The sequence below is a fragment of the Dasypus novemcinctus genome, chromosome 26, assembly GCF_030445035.2.
Source record: "Dasypus novemcinctus isolate mDasNov1 chromosome 26, mDasNov1.1.hap2, whole genome shotgun sequence".
NCBI classification, from domain to species: domain Eukaryota; kingdom Metazoa; phylum Chordata; class Mammalia; order Cingulata; family Dasypodidae; genus Dasypus; species Dasypus novemcinctus.
In genome coordinates, this window is record NC_080698.1 from 50,793,966 (window position 1) to 50,805,619 (window position 11,654).

The 11,654-nt window shown below is 44.7% G+C and overlaps 1 protein-coding gene across 2 annotated transcripts in view; it reads left to right on the forward strand.

The window, feature by feature from the left end:
- TSEN2 (tRNA splicing endonuclease subunit 2) overlaps positions 1-6,965 on the forward strand; it is a 42,767-nt gene extending 35,802 nt beyond the window's left edge. For both annotated transcript variants that reach the window (XM_004456118.2, XM_004456119.2), the window contains exons 10-12: positions 380-491; positions 1,819-1,908; positions 2,889-6,965. In XM_004456118.2, the coding sequence (XP_004456175.1) occupies positions 380-491; positions 1,819-1,908; positions 2,889-2,948 (262 nt within the window). In that variant the 3' untranslated portion in view covers positions 2,949-6,965. The remainder of the gene's footprint in view (positions 1-379; positions 492-1,818; positions 1,909-2,888) is intronic.
- The last annotated feature ends 4,689 nt before the right edge of the window (positions 6,966-11,654 follow it).

Consider the following 11,654-nt stretch of genomic DNA (forward strand, 5'->3'; position numbering starts at 1 on the left):
TACACTGACATTGTTCTACTATGTATAAAATAATATAGAGGTTATGATAACGTATGTTTTAAAGTCAAGGTAATCTACATAGTAACTGTTCATCTTAATACTGGTGAGGACTAGTTGCACAAATTTACAGCTTTCATGTTGGGAAAAACATTTCTGTGCCTTTCCTATAAGTAAATGTTGAAATCAGCTGCAAGTTTGCAACTTTTTAAAGTGGGAATTTTTCATTAATGTATTCCCACCGGCAGTCTAAGGAAATTTAGGATCAGATGATCTAAATTTTCTTTTCTATATCTTCATTCAGGGTAGGACAAAATATTCTTTCTAAACAGGCTTATTTCATGCTTTCTATTTTTAAAATGCCCCTTTGTGTGTTTTCCAGTTACTCCGTCATTATTGAGTTAGTTGACGACCATTTTGAAGGATCTCTTCGCAGACCTTTCAGTTGGAAGTCACTGGCAGCCTTAAGCAGAGTTTCAGCTAATGTTTCTAAGGTAACAAAGCATCAGCTTTGGCATTCAGGCGTCATTGAATGATTTTTTTTTTAATGTAGTAGAATCAGAAAAGTCATTTGTAGAAATTTCACAGCATTCCTGCCGTTGAAGTTGCAGGGGAATTGGGATCCTTTGCGTCCCTCCTTTAATTGGGCTGGAAGTTGGCCTCCTGGCACGCTGCATTTTAGCCTGACCTTCCAGCCCCCAGCTGGTGCTGAGCTCCACTTGTGTGGCTTTAAGTTTCCCCGGGGGTCTGGCATGGTGGGTGTTGCCTTCCCAGGGTGCCGCTGCTGCGTGTGCTATTTTCTTTTGCACTTTGTAAGCACAGCCTTCACATGCTCAAGCATCCACTCAGCACACATTCACACACTTCTTTTCGGAGTTTGCAGGTCTCTTGAAGAGAAAGGAAGGGAAGGAGCACTTATTCCTAAATACCTCACGTTTTAGCGGTGTTGAGTGCCAGACCCAAGTCGTGCAGCTCACGTACAGAGCTGGGATTCCCACCCACACCCACCTACCTTCCTGCCTTGTGTTCTGCCACCTCTGCTGCCCCCAAGGAGGGGAGGGGAATTTCCTCTAATACCAGGACTAGTAAGAACAAGGGAGCAGATGTGTCTCAAGCAGTTGAGTGCCTGCTTCCCACATGGAGGGTCCTGGGTTCAGTTCCCCAGCGCCTCCTAAAAACAAAAAGAAACAACAGGCAAACAAACAAAAAAACCAACCCAGGGGAGCTGATGTGGCTCAGTGGTTGAGCACCAGCTTCCCACATCCGAGGTCCTGGGTTCAATCCCTGGCCCCGGTACCTCAAAAAGAAGCTTGGTGTGTTCCATTATTCAGCACTTTGCTAACTGTAAACAAATGATGGGTTCCCTCCAACTTTCCCCCCATTGCTGCTGGCGGAGTAAACAGGTAGAGCCGGAAAGGCTGGCAGGGGCAGGCAGTGCCTGGTGTCGAGCACAGGGTAAGTTGCTTAGGCTTCAGCCTGTTCAAGATAACTTTACCCTAAACAAAACAGTGCGTCTATGCTGTTTCTGGTATCTGTATGCCCATTTTATGGGGATTGTAGCATATATTTAATATTTTAAATACTATATTTATAATCAGTATATCTGTTTTGTTTACATGCTCTGTCTTCTCCATTGAGAACACAAACCTAAGTTATAATTTCCCTAGGGGGAAACCAGTGTGCTCTTTGGGTTTCTACTTGATGATACTTCCATGAGCTCACAGTGAGAGGGAATGGAGACTGCCTGCACTTCCTGTTGATGCACCCAAATTTGCACTATTATTACTTGGTATATGGAATTTTCTTCTCGTTTCTCAATAGGAACTTATGCTGTGCTATTTGATTAAACCTTCAACCATGACTGATGAAGAAATGGAGTCACCAGAATGTATGAAAAACATTCAAGTTCAGGTGGGTAGAGTTGGAGGCAAATTAATGTCATCCCAAAGATTCTGTACATGATATTATCTGGAACATGACCCAAGAAGAGAAGTGAGAGTCATTCTTGTACCTTTTCTCCACTGACCTCCCCCTGTTCCCCCCACCCCGATCACAGCGCAGTCAGGTCTCTGTCCCCTCACTCAGCTGGAACCACTCTCCTGTGACCCGGTCAGGCCCGAACCCTTCATGTGTCTCATACCCTGAAGACTCGCTCCCCCCAAAGAATTCTCACCTGGCTTTCAGGGCTCTGTATGGAGCCGAGTCTCCCTCTGCCTTCCTGGCTGGTTTTTCTGTACCAGGGCTGACAAATCCATTGTCCACTCATCAAGTGCTTTTTGTTTGTTTGTTTAGAGAAGTTGCGGGTTTACAAAACAGCCAGGCATAAAATACAGGATTCGCATAATCAAGTGTTCCTTCTTGTTTCTGTCCTGCTTGTCTCCCCCTGTGTGTTTAAAGTCTTGATGTTGTCTTTGACCCCTCCCTTTCCTCCTTTTTCACTCTACCACTGTCCCATGGCCACAGCGCCTCTCCCTTCCAGTTTGTCCTGCTTGTCATTTCATGTTTGCATTTCATAAAATGCCAGTCAAAATTCACTTATCCTTTCTCAGGGCTGGTGCAGATCTGCCAGTGCCATCCTAGACTTGGTTCTAATATTAAATGCCAGCTTCCTTCCTCACACTCCTCTCCCTGAAGTGTGCCATGGACTTCCACAGCTGGGGCAAGTTTAGCTTTTCAGACCTTTGCATGATTCCAGGACTGGCACTGTTGCACTTAACAGTTCATGTTGCTGCATTCACGTTGTCCCCAAATGTTTCGGTCACAAGGAATGTAAATAGCCATCATCGTTCTAGACAGCTCTCAGCGAGACGTAGCCGTGATGTCAGAGGCGGGGGGTGTTCTTTCCACTTCTGTCTGAAATTCACTTGCCCTTTTGGTTTGACTCGTTTCAGGAGGTGATTCTAAGTCGTTGGGTTTCTTCAAGAGAGAGGAGTGACCAAGACGAGCTTTAACAATTCAACCGCACGTTTCTCAGTTCACCAGTAAATGTTTTGAGTCTTTTATGATATGCCAAATTCAGGACTAGGTAAAAAGTCCTTTTCTTAAAATTGCTCATGAATTAAAAGTTTAAAAGGGCCTAGTAAAAGTGCTCCCAGCACGAAACAATTTTTAGTGTTTTAAAAGATCAAACTGACATTAGGCGAGAGAAAAAGAGCCCTGTGCCAGGACCTCAGATCCTGTCCTTGAATCAAGCAGTGACTCGCCACCTGATCCTGAGCTTCACATTTCTGGGCCTTGGTCTGTGTCCTCATCCATCAGATGAGAATGTTGGACTTGATTCCCAAGAGGACATGTCCAGCAACAAAGAAATTCTGCTGTTCTCTCTCTTACTTGAAAACAATAATTGTTTTAGGCAGCACTCTACAATTTACAAAGCACTTTCCAACAGGCATCTCTTGTTACATGTCCTGAAAGCATGTGGGCTAGCGGAGTTTTGGATTGCAAGACCCTATATGCCATTGCTTTAAACGGAAAAAATAATGTCTTAGCTTGCCCCAAATGCCAGCCAAGCACTCAAACGTTTAAAAATCCATTTAACGTCTACCAAGAATTTCTGTATCATCGAAAACATGGAAGACATCAATTACCAAATTGTTTAACTCTGAATGAACTCATTGGTGGGCATGTTTGTATACAGTACAGTATCAAGTGAAAATTACATCTTGTATCAGCGAGGTTTTGTGGGTTTTTTGTTTTTTTTAAAGATTTTATTTCCTCCCCCCTTCTTGCCACCTGCACTCGCTGTCTGCTCTCTCTGTCCATTCGCTGTGCGTTCTTCTGTATCTGCTTGTCTTCTCTTCTTGTCTTTCTCTTTAGGAGGCACCGGGAACCGATCCTGGGACCTTCAGCATGGGGGAGAGGCATTCAGTCACTTGAGCCACCTCAGCTCCCTGGTTTGCTGTGTCTCTCATTGTCTTTCCTCTTTGTCTCTTTTTTTTTTTTTTTTTTAAAGATTTATTTATTTATTTAATTTCCCCCCCTCCCCTGGTTGTCTGTTCTTGGTGTCTATTTGCTGCGTCTTGTTTCTTTGTCCGCTTCTGTTGTCGTCAGCAGCACGGGAAGTGTGGGCGGCGCCATTCCTGGGCAGGCTGCTCTTTCTTTTCACGCTGGGCGGCTTTTCCTCACGGTTGCACTCCTTGCGCGTGGGGCTCCCCCACGCGGGGGACACCCTTGCGTGGCACGGCACTCCTTGCGCGCATCAGCACTGCACATGGCCAGCTCCACATGGGTCAAGGAGGCCTGGGGTTTGAACCGCGGACCTCCCATATGGTAGACGGACGCCCTAACCACTGGGCCAAAGTCCGTTTCCCTCTTTGTCTCTTTTTTGTTGTGTCATCTTGTTGCATCAGCTCACCTTTCGATGAGGTTTTTATAAAATAAAAATAAGCAATGAAATAATATGCTCGATGATACATAATGAATGCAGTCAACATTCAGTAAAATGCAAATATACAAAGCCTTTTTTATTGGGTACATACCAATGAAGAGTTGCTGGAGGGGCATTTGGTGGCAGGAGGAAGGAGGTGGACAGAGAGAATTGTTGCTGTCTGATGGTGGGGGAGGATGAGCACACACGAGCTAACAAATGAGATTTGTCCAGTGTACAAATTTAAGATAGTCTGATCCTCAGCACTCAGGACTTCAGAAGTGGACAGCTATGAGCCATCTGTGGAAGCTGTGAGAGAGGACATCTGTTGACATTCCCTAGACCTGTGGCCTTGTAGCTCTTTTTTTAAGGAAGCTTTATTTTTTATTTTTTATTTTTTTTAAAGATTTATTTATTTTAATTTCCCCCCCTCCCCTGGTTGTCTGTTCTTGGTGTCTATTTGCTGCGTCTTGTTTCTTTGTCTGCTTTTGTTGTCATCAGCAGCATGGGAAGTGTGGGCGGCACCATTCCTGGGCAGGCTGCTCTTTCTTTTCACGCTGGGCGGCTTTCCTCACGGGCGCACTCCTTGCGCGTGGGGCTCCCCCACGCAGGGGACACCCTTGCGTGGCACGGCACTCCTTGCACGCATCAGCGCTGCGCATGGCCAGCTCCACACGGGTCAAGGAGGCCCGGGGTTTGAACCGCGGACCTCCCATATGGTAGACGGACGCCCTAACCACTGGGCCAAAGTCCGTTTCCCGGAAGCTTTAGATTACATAAATGTTACATGGAAAATATAGGGGATTCCCATATACTCCACCCTCTCTTCCTCCCACATTTCCCCCCATTAACATCCTTCATTAGGGTGGTACCTTTGTTACAATGATGAACACATACTGAAGCATTGCTACTGACCTTGGACTATAGCTTACATTATAGTAAACCAGTGACCATGGTTAGTAGCAGTGCTTCAGTTTTTCTACATCAGCTGTAACAAATGTACCATACACATGTAAAATGTTATTACTAGAAACCTTGTAGCTCTTGACAACATGAGACCCTGCTCGTAATTTTAGGTTTTAACTGAGTGCTTCTATTCATGTCAGGAGGCTTCTCCCTTGTAACAAAATCATCGTATCTGCTTGATCTAGACTTGAAAAGTCAGTGTTCAAGTAATGGAACTCCTCTTCCTCTCCTGCCTCAGATCAGTTATGACTCTCCGGTTCTAAATTTCTTTGCTCTTATGAATGCATCTTACTAAGAGCAAAGTACCAAGTCCTTGCTCTTCAGTAGAGATGCTAATAGTCCTTTAGCATTTTTTACTGTCCACTTTGCTTAATCTGGGCTCCTTAGCAAAGTAAAAGATGTTTTGCTTTGAATCAATCACTCTAAACCTTGAAAGTAAGCAAAAAATTGCAGGTGCCACTTCTTGCCTATTTCTTTCATCATTTCTGTTGACACTTTACCAAGCCTGATGAATGCATCAGATGCCTTCATGATAAAAACTCTTCTGCAAATCCTTCATCAGAGTACCATCATCTGCATCAGATACTTTATCATTTACTAACATGCCATAAGGTCACAATGACTCCTTGGTATATAGGCTACAATGATGTAGTGTTGAAAGGCCGAAAGACCACAGACATTATTTGTAACCAGAAACTACAGTGATGTCCAGAAGCGTTATTTTTAGTCAAAAAAGCCTTGTCTGAAAGATGAAAAAATTTTTCATTCTTAAATATGATTTGAGTGCCAGTTAACAGGCGTTGCACACCTCAGCATTACCCATGGGCCCTGGGTTTCCAGAACAGTACACCAGCACAAGTTTTGGCTTCTCATCACCCTCACAGTTTCTAGCCAAAAGTAGTATTAGCTAATCTTTGGGAGCTTTATGTCCTGGCCCTTTTTTCTCGTCTTCTGAAATGAATGTACAAGACTGCACTTGTTTTCAAAAGAAAGCCCAGGCTCCTCAAGATTAGAAATTTGCTCTGCAATTAACCACCTGCATGAGGATCTTCCTTCAGTGTGCTGGGAATATGCACTTAGAGCATATTCTGCCCATATGCCTCAAAGCCTCGGGCCCACGTGGTTTTAACTCTCAAACCATCCAAGTTTGCTTTAAAAGTGGAGTGTTTCATCAAATCACCACTCCCTTCCATTGGCACTTTTCCTCTCTTCAGAGGCCTTCTCAGCACAGTGGTCCATGGTGTCCTGCCAACAGCAGCTTCTGTAGCATGCAAACTTCAGGAGCTTCCTAAAAATAGCATGCCACACTCAGGAAACTGCAGAGAAACGGAAACCTCCCCAAGGTTGAGAGAGAAGGCCCTCGGAGCCGGAAGCTGAAAGCAGGGAGGCCCAGAGGAGAGGGAAGAGGCCAGTGGGTGCTGCCATGTGCTTGCTGCGAGAGGAAGAGAGCCCCAGCATGCACCGCCACGTGCCCTGTGAGCGAGGCTGCCAGGGTCACCAGCAGCTGGCCTCCTGATGAAGCCATGATTTGGACATTTTTCTCAGCCTCGAAACTGTAACTCTTATTAAGTCCCCATTGTAAAAGCAAAAACAACAACAATGGAAAAATAAACACCACAGAGCTTTCTGGAACCAGCAGTACTGCTACATGTATTTTGTTACCCAAGGCAAAAGGCCACCTCCATAAAAAAGGAACATACACATGGCCAGGATGATATCGTTTATGTGTTCACCTTTCTTAATACACACACAACTTTTTTTAACATGGATTTCCAAGGCCTCTAAAGCTCACCCACTTTCTTCATGGGTTTTTCCACTTCTGTAGGAGATGTTTTCACTTAATAAAGAAGGGAATATGATGATGTAACACCAGCTACATCTAAACAACACAAGCTTTGCATTATCAGCTAAGACGGCAGTGCATGCCCTATCTTTGGTCCAGACACAACTTTTAACGATTTTGCCGCCGGCTCTTTTATATTTGTTATAGTTGATTTGGATAGCCAATATGGGGTAACATCTGTTGCAAATCATTTTAGCAAATATTAAAACTCATTGAGAGTTCAGACAGGGACAGATACATGGGCGTGTTTTTGTTTTTGTTTTTTGTTTTGGAGGTACCAGAGATTGAACCCAGGACTGCATGAATGGGAAGCAGGCGCTCAACAACTGGGCTACATCCACTCCCCGCTGAGTTGGTTTTTTCGTTTGTTTGCCTGTTTGTTTTTTAGTAGGTACCGGGGGGTCAAACCTGGGACCTTATACATGGGAAGCAGGTGCTAAACCACTTGAGCTATATCCACTCTCCAGTGGGCGTTTTTGTTGATCCCAGCAGCCTTTTGAGTTCAGGTGGGTGGGACGCAAGGCTGAAGGTTTTGAGGCTCAGAAACAGCTGCTGCACATCACCACAGGTAAGGGCAAGGGGGGTCTTGAACCCAGGGCTTTCAGTCCTGCCCTCAATGCCATGGCTAAATCACCACCACCAAAATGGCACTATTCTAGAAAATTGTGGGAAGGCAGAAATACGGCCCTGGTAGAGGCTTGTCAAGTGCTGTAAACTGTAAAGAGGAAGGCCACCCAGCAGCACGGCAGAACCCGCTCAGTGGGATGGCACAGTGCAGAGCTGGGCAGGGGTGCGTCACCTCAAGGCTGGGGAGGAGACAGGCCCCACTCCCCAGGAGCATGCTCAGGTATATAAATTTTTGTTCGTGTGGTTAACATGAATTTAAAAAAAAAAATTTTTTAATAGATTTCTTTATCCTCCCCCAACATACCCCATTGTCTGCTCTCTCTATCCATTCATTGTGTGTTCTTTTGTGTCTGCTTGTCTTCTCTTTAGGTGGCACCAGGAACCAATCCTGGGACCTTATGGAGTGGGAGAGAGGTGCTCAATCTCTTGCACCACCTCAGCTCTCTGCTCTGCTGCATCTCTTACTGTCTCTCTGTCTTTTTTTTTTAAAGATTTATTTATTTATTTATTTCTCTCCTCTTCCCCCCCCACCCTGGTTGTCTGTTTTCTGTGTCTATTTGCTGTATCTTCTTTGTCCGCTTCTGTTATTGTCAGTGGCACGGGAATCTGTGTTTCTTTTTGTTGCGTCATCTTGTTGTGTCAGCTCTCCCTATGCGCGGCACCATTCCTGGGCAGGCTGCACTTTCTTTTGCACTGGGCGGCTCTCCTTACAGGGCGCACTCCTTGCGCATGGGGCTCGGCACTCGTGCACATCAGCACTGCGCATGGGCCAGCTCCACATGGGTCAAGGAGGCCTGGGGTTTGAACCGAGGACCTCCCATGTGGTAGATGGATGCCCTGACCATTGGGCCAAGTCTGCCACCTCCTGTGTCACTTTTTGTTGCACCACCTTGCTGTGCCAGCTTTCTGCTCAAGTCAGCTTGCTGTGCAGGCCAGCTTGCCTTCACCAGGAGGCCCTGGGAATCGAACCCTGGACCTCCCATATGGTAGACAGAGCCCAATTGGTTGAGCCATCTGCTTCCCAACAGAACAATTTTAGCAATTTCTGAGTGTCATTCATTACAATGTTGTGCTATCTTCACCACCATCCATTACCAAAGCTTTTTCATCACCTAAAACTGTCCATTAAGCAGTAACTCCTACTTCCCTTCCAGCCCCTGGGTAACCTCTATCTCCATGAATTTGCTTCTTTCAGGAATTTCATATTAGTGGGATCATACAATCTTTGTCCTTTTTTATCTGGCTTCTTTCACTTACCATAATGTTTTCAAGAGTCGTCTATGTTGTAGCATGTATCAGAACTGTGTTCCTTTTGACAGCTGAATGCTGTTCCTTTGTATGGTAGACCACACTTTGGTTAGCCATTCATCTGCAGATGACCCTTTGGTTGTTCTGCCTTTTGGATATTGTGAGTAATGCTGCTATGAACATTGGTGTACAGGTATTTGAGTCCCTGCTTTCAGTTCATTTGGACATATACCAAGGAGTGGAAATGGTGGGTCATATGGTAATTCTATGTTTAACTTTTGGAAGAACCACCAAATGATTTCCACGGTGGCTACATCATTTTACATTGCTACCATTATACATTTTCCACATCCTCATCAGCACTTATTTCACATTTTTAAAGTGACAGCCACCCTAGTGCGTGTGAGATATCTCATTGTAGTTTTGATTTTCACTTCTCTAATAGCTAATGATATTGAGCATCTTTTCATGTGCCATTTGATTATCTTCTTTGTAGAAATGTCCATTCAAGTCCTTTCCTTTTTTTTTTTTTGCAGTTTTATTGAGATATATTCACCCACCAAACAATCCATCGAAAGTGTACAATCAGTGGCTTTTAGTATCACAGCATTGTGTATTCATCACCACAGTCAATTTTTATAACATTTTCATTGCTCCAAAAAGAAATACCCTATACCTCTTATCCCCACCCCCCCATTATTGACACATAGCATATGGTACCTTTGATACAATTGATGAAAGAATATTCAAATATTACTGTTAACTCTAGTCCATGGTTTGCATTAGGTATATTGTTTCCCATATGCCATCCTATTAACACCTTTTACTAGTGACATACATTTGTTCTAGTTATTACAAGAACATCCTTTTATTTGTACTGTTAACCACAGTCATCACCCACAGGTTTCACTATGTTAGTCACAGGTCTATCCTTTAGCTTTCCTTCTAGATACAGACATAACCCTAAACTTCCCTTTCAACCTCAGTCATACACGTAATTCAGCACTGCTAACTGCACTCACAGTAATGTTTTACCATCATCTCTGTCCATTTTCAAACACAACCTAATTAAATATTCTGCACAAATCAAGCATCAACCCCCCACCATCCTCATTCTATCTCCTAGCAACCTATACTCTAGATTTAACTCCCTGAATTTGCCTATTGTAATTAGTTCATATTAGTGAGATTATACAATATTTGTCCTTTTGTGTCTGGCTTATTTCCTCACAGAAAATTCTATTGGAGGCTGGGTCGTGGACTGAAACTTTTAAGAAGAAACCATTCAGGTCTCAGCCACTCAGCGGTGGTGTTGGTGGGCCGTTTACTTGCCTTTATAGAACCTCAGTTTTCTTACCACGTGGTTATGTGGCTAGAAGGATAATGAAAAGCACCTGATACCTAACAGGGCATTTCCCCTCCCTTCCAGGAAAGAGTGACTCAAACCCCCCAACCTGCAAGCAACCCAGTACAAGGCCAGCATATTCATCTAGATTCAGAGCTGAATCTGGGTGGAGAACTGAAACGCCCTTTGGGAAGGTAGGCCTGTCTGATAAACGCCCAGAAGAAGGTGGAGAGAGGCAGAGAAGATTTGCGGAGGGCTCTCTGTTAGCCGGAGGGGCTGTCGTGTGGAGCAGCGGGAGCGAGGTGACTTATTTCACCCTGCCTTCTAGCGAGCCCAGGGCTGGAACCAGAGCGGTGGCCCTTGCAGCGTGCCAGAACAGCACTGGGAGCAGTGGGGCGTGGAGGAAAGTGGCTAGGAGCCGCAGACCTGCTCCCCTCTAAAGCACCGCTTCCTCTGGATAGTGTGGGTAGAGCTTAGAGTTCTCAGATTTGGGTGATAGTTTTCAGCGGTTCTTGGTCTCTCTTTGGTACTGGGTAGGGAGACAGGATGGTTAGGAGCCAGCCCCAGGTGTGCAGACCTTGTCCCCTTAGGAGCCGTGCGACCTTGAGCAAGTTCCTGTAGTCTAAAACGAAGTCAGTGCTCTCGACCTCAGAGGGCGCCGGGATTGGGCGGGTTGTCCCCTCGGTTGCTTGTTAATAGCACAGTGCCCGGTGCATAATAGACTGTCAGTAATTTGCAGCTATGACTCTTCATTTGGGGGAAGGAGGAAACGCCCGTATTCTAATGATTTACCTTCTCTGGAGCAGTGACTTGTACAGTTGATTATGTTGATTCTAGAGACTCACGTTTTCTGACCACATCCCCAAACTATTAGGGAAATAACTCTTTGCACTGCCTGCTCTGAAGTTCCCTCAAGAGATTCACTTATCTGAAGTAATTTGTTCATATGGAACGCTTGGCAACGATTCAAGCAACGGCAATGGGGCAGGAGTTTACGGAGGGTCAGCAGGCCCGGCAGGCTGGATGGAGCACGCCCTTGAGCATAATACACAAAGGTGAAATTCCATTGTTTCTTATTGAGTAAAGTTTTTATTAATTTTGTCTTAATTATTTTAACTTTATTGTTAAAGCATATTTGATATCGTTCTTTTTTTTTTAAGTTGCTATTTACTTTAAACATGGTTCTTAACTTGTTTTTCCCCAAGGGGAGAAGTACTTTGTTTAAGAAGAAATGAAAGTTTCTCTCCTTTCTACCGCCCACC